Below are 7,492 nucleotides of genomic sequence, written 5' to 3'. Positions count from 1 at the left end.
TATTGAGACGGAATTTACAGATAAAAACTCTAGCCAAACTCTGGCAACCCCAACTTGGATCTAGTTACTGCAAGTGGACACAAAAACAGTGGAACAGGGAGCTTGTGGCCAGCTCACCATATTTCCTACATCACAAATATGCTCTTTTTCAAACAGCATTTTTTCATCTGTCCTTGAATATTTAACCACGACTTAAATATAAAAATAGACACAAGGGCAATTGTAATCTTAGTTGTCTTTATATATGTCCTCCATCATGAGAAACATGCTACAAGAACATGTTAGAAACACCGTAGTTTTCACCGGAGTGGGTCTTGAATCAATCCCATGTTTCCCTGCAGTTTTCTCCTCGTGCCAGGTGGGGGTGCTGCAACTCCCTCGGCCCCCATGACACAGTTACCTCCGGTTTAGCGTGCAGTACCCCTGTGCGCCGCCAGGAGGCTGCGCATCCTCTATCCATGGTGCTGAAGATTCGGCTCTGTCCGTGGTGCTCAGGGATCCATCCAGCCGGCTGCGATGCTGTTCCACTGACTTTGCGGGTGGATCTTGCGGGTTCCTGCGGTGTGTTGCGGTGTCTGTGACGGGGCCGCGCGGCCGCCAGCGCGTTTCGACGGGATGTGGAAGCGGAGGGGGAGGGGAGCGCACTGAGGTACGGCTCTCCGCCTTCTGACAAAGACCTGCTGGCGCCGCCGCTTCGCTCAGGCCTCAGACCCAGAAAGAAGAAAGCCTCAGCTTTCATTGAAGTCCGTGGAGCTTCCGCCACGAGCAGCACATGACGCTTTTGTGAAGCGTACAAGAGCGCCGTCAAACCGCGCGTGGCTGTGATCCTAAGCTGATTATTATTGGACGGAGCGCGGTAGCTTCTCCCAGGCCTTTCATCACCAGCTCGATGAGCGGGGTGGGTTCTGTGAAACCGGAACCAAGTGTTCCCGGAGCTTCCATCTGAGCCCGTCTCCCAATGTGCACGCAGTCAGTGGTGTTTGTGTTTACAGCACCAGCCCCGGTGTTCCGAGCAGAACCCTCGTGGTTCTGCTCGGGAGACGGGCTGTAGGTGACAGCGAGGGAGCAGTCAGGACTGTCGAAGCTGATCAAACACAACAAACCAAAGGCTTTTTGCTAAAACCTTTTGTTTTCACCTCAGTTTTCATGATCACTCCGCTAAGCAAACAGCGCGGATCAGTCTTAAGACATCAAATATTCACGAGAAGCATATCGAATTCAACGGATCCACACACAAAAAAAACTCATTTGAAGTCCGTCTAAGGCACCGAGAAAAGGTAAAAGCACACTTCCATCGGTTTTTGATCCAATTTCTAAGTGTTCCCAGGGGTCTTTTAATTATGATGCTGTTTTTAGACCGAACTTTAAGTAAAAATTGGCTATTTTCTCTAGGACATAGTTTCTGCAGAGTATGAAGTAAGATTGTGCTGTGGTCTTAACATGTTCTTGTAGCGTTCACTAATGCTGGAGGACATTTGTATAGACGATAGCTCAAAATTAAGTTTCTGAGTTTATTTATTTATTTCATTCATTGTCAAATAAGGGGCAGATGAAAAAATGCAATTTGAAAAAGCTTGTAGGTGTGATGTCAAAGCTACTGCGAGAAGCCACAAGCTCCCAGCTCTGCTCCATTCTGATCATCCACCTGCAGACAAATAGATCCATGAACGTCTTTGTTTTCCTAATATGAACTGGAATCTGGATCGAAACTGTACCGCTGGACAGATCTGATATTGATCACTATTTTTGTTGCACCTATAGATTCAAGATTCAAAGGGTTTATTGTCATGTGCACAGTAAGAAACGGGTTTCCCTGCACAATGAAATTTTTACTTTGTTGTCTGCTTCGAAAGCCGAGGTTAAGTTAAATAAAATAAAGACAGGAGTAGGATATATACAGGAAACTGAACATTCACACGTAACATAAATAAAAATATAACTATGGAAAAAAAAAGATGTTGTGCAAATTCTAAATGTGCAAGAACAGTAATAATAAACAATAATGAACAATGAGGATGTGTGAGGTGCTGTTGTTGTTCCAGACTCCTGTCAGCTGTTAAGGAGTCTGATGGCAGAGGGAAAGAAAGAGTTCCTGAGTCTGGTGGTCCTGCACTCCACACTCCTGTACCTCCGTCCCGAGGGGAGGACCGAGAACAGACCTGGTTGTCGGTGGGTGGGGTCCTTGATGATGGAAGCAGCTCTCCTGCTTCCATAATGTTAGGTTGGGGGTGTGAGGGGTTGTAAGCTATAGTGGAAGACAGTGTAAACAGATGGATGATGGGAAATGAGCATAGTCTCGTCTGCAACTTTGAGGTGGATTTCTAATTTATAACTGCCGCTCTGCAGAAACTGTCGACACAGGTTTTCATGATTTTGGCAAAAAAAACAAAACAAAAAAACAGCACAATCATGATTACAGGACCACTGGAAACACTTTTACAACAGATCAGAAGATGATCAGAGAAGGACCTTACACAATTAAGTTAGAATCTTTTATTCATAAAAATCAAGGGAACTTTTTTTACAGTCAGTCATCATGTCGTAAAGTGTATTAGAATTGTGATTGTTCTTTCTTTTACTAGGTAACCCAACTTTTTAAAAATTCAGTTCAAATATAAAACCATATGTTATTTTGCCATGAAGGCAAAGCTCATGTCATTGCTAGTCTTTTACCCCTGGAATAAACAAGCTCTTAAACTCCACAGTGCTAAAATACGTCAATAATAACATTGTCCTAATGATATTGTTAAATACAAGAGCTTAAAAAATATAGATAAAGCAGCTACCTGCCTGTAGCAACTGCCAAAGCATACAGAAAATTTACCTAGAATAAAAAAAACTGAACAAAAATTCAACCTTTATTACCTGGACGCCTCCCTGGAGAGGTGTTCCGGGCATGTCCCACTGGGCGGAGGCCCCGGGGAAGACCCAGGACACACTGGAGAGACTACATCTCTCGGCTGGCCTGGGAACGCCTCAGGGTCCCCCCAGAGGAGCTGGAGGAAGTGGCTGGGGTGAGGGAAGTCTGGGCATCTATCCTTAGACTGCTGCCCCCCGCGACCCGGTCCTGGATAAGCGGAGGAAGAAGGATGGATGGATGGATGGACAAGTGTTTTTCAGAATAATTATACATTTCCATAAATTATGAGTGTTCCGTAGTAGAACACAGACACTCACTTCAGCACAGGTATGCATGATGGAATCATGTATACTTGACATGTGTTGGTTTGTATGCATAAGTATGAGAGCTGTAGTTGTGTTATGTACATGTTGACATGTTTGTGTACGGCGCTTTGCTTGTAGGTATTTTTGTAACATTTGAGTGTGTCTGGGGACAGATCTGGCTTTTTTGGATCCACAACTACACCTGACTGTAGCAACTTGTTTTCTACTCTTCCAACTTCTTTAACCTCTCCTTTTGCTTGTTACATTTTCTTTTTTTACCCTCTCTAACATCCCTCTCTGTCCTTCTCTCTTCTTTTTTCTTCTTGGTCCAACAAGAAATGTATACAAACATAATTAATATAAATAAAGTTTAGCCTCAAATACAAAAGGGGTTTATACAATTGAATCGGTTAGTTCAAAAGGGGCCCAAGTCCAAGAGGTTTGTTTTTCTATGAAAATGATTATAAATGCATAGCTTAAAGGGAGGCTACACCAAATGATTAATACTTTACTCAGATTTAGCACCAGTTCATAGCTTACAAATGCTATTATATGAAGCACCTCACTTTTATCATTTCAGAGGACTAGCAAACTAAAGTCTCTGGACTTGGGCCCTTCTTGAATTAAACAGGGGTCTCAAGCATAGTCAATACATTACAACGGACTTGGGATGTTTTTGCACATAATCAGATAGCTTTTCCCTAGAAGACCATAGAACATATAATATGTCTATTTTGAAAAATTGTGGACTTGGGCCCCTTTTGAACTAACCGATTCAATTGTGCACCTTATGTGTCAGATGATCCATAACCCACTATTGAAACAGTAAAATATGTCCAACTCAAGAGGCCTTCAATTCTGATCTGTTTGCTCCGCTGTTGGACAGGACAATTTTTTTTCATTCATTTTCTTGACCGTTTATCCCTTTCGGGGTCACGGGGCTGCCGGAGCCTATCCCGGCCACTTGTGGGCAAAGGCAGGGGACAACCTGGACAGGTCGCCAGTCTGTTGCAGGGTAGAATGTCCACAAACACACACCCATTCACTCTCACACCTAGGGACACTTTAGAGTTGCCAGTTAACCTATAAAGCATGTTTTTGGACAGTGGGAGGAAGCCGGAGACCCCGGAGAGAACCCACGGATGCACGGGGAGAACATGCAAACTCCACACAGATAGGTCCCCTGTTGATGTAGGTTTTTTCATGTCCCCCAGCCGGGACTTGAACCGGAGGCCTTCTTGCTGTGAGGCAAGAGCGCTAACCACTGCGCCACCGTGCAGCCAACAAGAACAAGGACAAGTTAAAAAAAAATTCAAGGTTTCATATTTACAGAAAAATTCCTTTTTTCATATTCTAGGTTAATTTGGCCAATTCTATAATGTGAACAAATGGATATTTGCTTCCAGGTAGTGCTCTTTCAGACCAGGAAAGAAAAAGAAAAAAAAAGCTTCAGTCGAGCTCATTGGTTTATTTGTTGTGCTTGAATTCCTACTTTTCAATGTAAGGGACAGCAATTCATTGAGCTCATGTTGTTGTTGTGGGATCACAGAGCAGAACAATGTAGCTTTGTGTTGCTTAGATGGACCAGGAGGTAGTTACAAAAGTTAATGTCCTTTGTGTTTGTGTGTTTCTTTGTCCTTGCTGCAGCTTCTCACATGGTATTCTGTCCATATCCAGATGAGTCAAGAGACGACTGAGGTTCGAACAAGAACCCGCTCCAAAGGCATCAAAGGTAAGTGTAAGACATGAAGATGGATGCAGATGTAATACACAGCTGAAATTCAATAACCTAATGCGAAAAGGTTTGTGTCCTGCATAGACAATAACAGACTTTGTCAAGTTTTGCCCTGTCAAAGATTGGCATATGTGACCCTAAAAGAGTACCGGTACATTGTCATCATTCTATTATTGTGCTTTCCCACTCATGCACAGAAACCCACACAGACACAGACACACAATCTTGAACACATGTGTGATCTCCAACATTTTTAATCAGCTTGTAGAGCCAATTTCAAAAATGTTTCCTATTTTTCTAATCTAATTTGTTATTAGCCTTATAATATGTTTAAGATATTGGGATGACAATTGAATCGGTTAGTTCAAAAGGGGCCCAAGTCCAAGAGGTTTGTTTTTCTAGGAAAATGATTATAATTGCATAGCTTAAAGGGAGGCTACACCAAATGATTAATACTTTACCCAGATTTAGCACCAGTTCATAGCTTACAAATGCTATAATATGAAACACCTCACTTTTATCATTTCAGAGGACTAGCAAACTAAAGTGTCTGGACTTGGGCCCTTATTGAATTAAACAGGGGTGCTGCCATATTGGATAACTAGTGCTGCCATCTATGGGATTAAGCAAAACCCATGCAAGAGAGGCCAGAGTCCAGGAATTTGCACTTAATGCATTTTAATGTCAAGCATAGTCAATACATTACAACGGACTTAGGAGTTTTTTGCACATAATCAGATAGCTTTTCCTTTGAAGACCATAGAACATATAATATCTTTATTTTGAAAAATTGTCGACTTGGGCCCCTTTTGAACTAACCAATTCAATTGCTAATCATCTTTTTCTTTTTCTTGGGATTCTGTCAGCATTTGGAGTTTTTGCCAACAGATTGATAGTTCAGCATTAGCTACAACAGCTTTCATTAATAACAGAATCAAGCAGATTTCCACTAGAAATTCACTCCATCGAGTTCTGGATTCTTATTCTTCTCTTCTGTTTTGGCCCACGTTTATCTTCTGCATGCTTCTTGATTTTTAACCATTCAAACATCAATTAGGCAGAACTTTCATTTTCTTGCAGCTACTTTACCCAACAGGTTAGATCCTCCTTTGTGGTTTTTAGTGATGGAGTGTAGCTTAGCTAAATTTGCTCTGATAATCTAGGGGAGAAAATGATGTCAAGATACTTCACACTGCTTGATTTAACTGGTATAGGAAGTGTTTGTTCATTATTAGTCTTCAGTGATAGTAAAACAAACCTGTTTCAGTTAATTGAATTGTCTAAGATAGAGAATAATTCATTGACAATTGTCATAGTTTTACAAATAGAAGATTGTGTATTTAAGGAAAAAAGTAACATGTCATCTGCAGAAAGACTTATTTTATAATGAGTATGTTTTGTTTTAACTCCTTTAATGCTCTCATACTTTCTTATTGCCTTATCTTATTTTAAGATAAAATAAGATTATTTCTTATTTTAACTTAAATGAGATATACAGACAATGCTTCCATGTGGCCATGAGGCCAGAAACTTTAGGGAGTAGCTCCTCCCACACGTGTCTGGAGCGTCAAGTTCATGAACACATTTTTGGACACACGTCGAGCAGCAAACGTGATAAAAGTAAAAGGAGAGGCATCCAATGCCGACTTTACGCTCGAATCACGTTTAGCGTAAGAGTCCTACGTATTGGAAGCGCCATGAAATATGAAAAAAAAGGAGGATGGTTAGGACGGCAATAGGAGGCAGGAAAGTGAGCAAGAAGAAACACCCCGAAAAAGATCAGGGGCAATTAAGGAAAAATCAGAGTGGAAATAGAGGTTGGTAATTAGTTCCAGGAGGGCCAGTGATAAATGCAGTTCCATTAATCTTTTTCTAAACCCGCTTTTTATCCTTTTTGGGGTCACCGGGTTGCCGGAGCCTGTACCGGCTACTCTTGGGCAAAGGCGGGGTACAGCCTGGACAGGTTGCCAGTCTGTCGCAGTCCTTTTTCATTTTACTTTACTTTTCTTTTCTTTTTTTCCCAAATTTGGTTGCATGTTGTTTAATGTTGTGATTTCAACCTCATGAAAACTGCCAAAGTGAAGGTCTCTTCTCCTCTGTAAATCATCCGTGAACGCTCAGATGCAGCACTGAAAAACAAAACAAAACAGAACGATGGCAGCTCTCTATGGTGCATTTAAAGAAAACATGAAAACCAGTTCATGGTTCCTGACTACTGCTGGACACACTACAGGTTTTAAGTCATTCTCAAAAGTCCAGACTAAAAATAGCCCAGACATGCAGGTTTATGGCCTGACTTGTTTCGACTGGAGGAAATAGACAATGTATACCTGAACACTTGAGCTAAACCTACATTTAAAAAACACATGTTGATTTAAATTAGGTGAGATTTTAGAGGAGTCTTAAAGTTTTAAAAGAGTGCTCACAACAGAACAAGGTTAGGGTTGGCAGCCTGATTACCTGAATTCAAAAAACAAAGCTAGAGTAGAAGACACATAAAGCAAGGACAAACAATCTAAAGGTGCCGCAATAGGAGGTCATAGATACTGAATGAAGCAGGGAACACAAAATACAGATGAAAGAAAATAAGAT

The 7,492-nt window shown here is 41.6% G+C and overlaps 1 protein-coding gene across 3 annotated transcripts in view; it reads left to right on the top strand.

The window, feature by feature from the left end:
- The first annotated feature begins 356 nt into the window (after window positions 1–356).
- The window catches only part of myt1a (myelin transcription factor 1a), a 42,249-nt gene continuing 35,113 nt past the window's right edge, over window positions 357–7,492 (top strand). For all 3 annotated transcript variants that reach the window (XM_011473019.4, XM_011473018.4, XM_011473017.4), the window contains exons 1-2: window positions 357–649; window positions 4,813–4,897. In XM_011473019.4, the coding sequence (XP_011471321.1) occupies window positions 4,843–4,897 (55 nt within the window). In that variant the 5' untranslated portion in view covers window positions 357–649; window positions 4,813–4,842. The remainder of the gene's footprint in view (window positions 650–4,812; window positions 4,898–7,492) is intronic.

The sequence above is a fragment of the Oryzias latipes genome, chromosome 7 (assembly GCF_053564925.1).
Source record: "Oryzias latipes strain Hd-rR chromosome 7, Olatipes_Hd-rR_3.1".
NCBI lineage: Eukaryota > Metazoa > Chordata > Actinopteri > Beloniformes > Adrianichthyidae > Oryzias > Oryzias latipes.
Note: the sequence above shows the minus strand (reverse complement) of the source record. Positions and strands in the feature narration are given on the sequence as shown.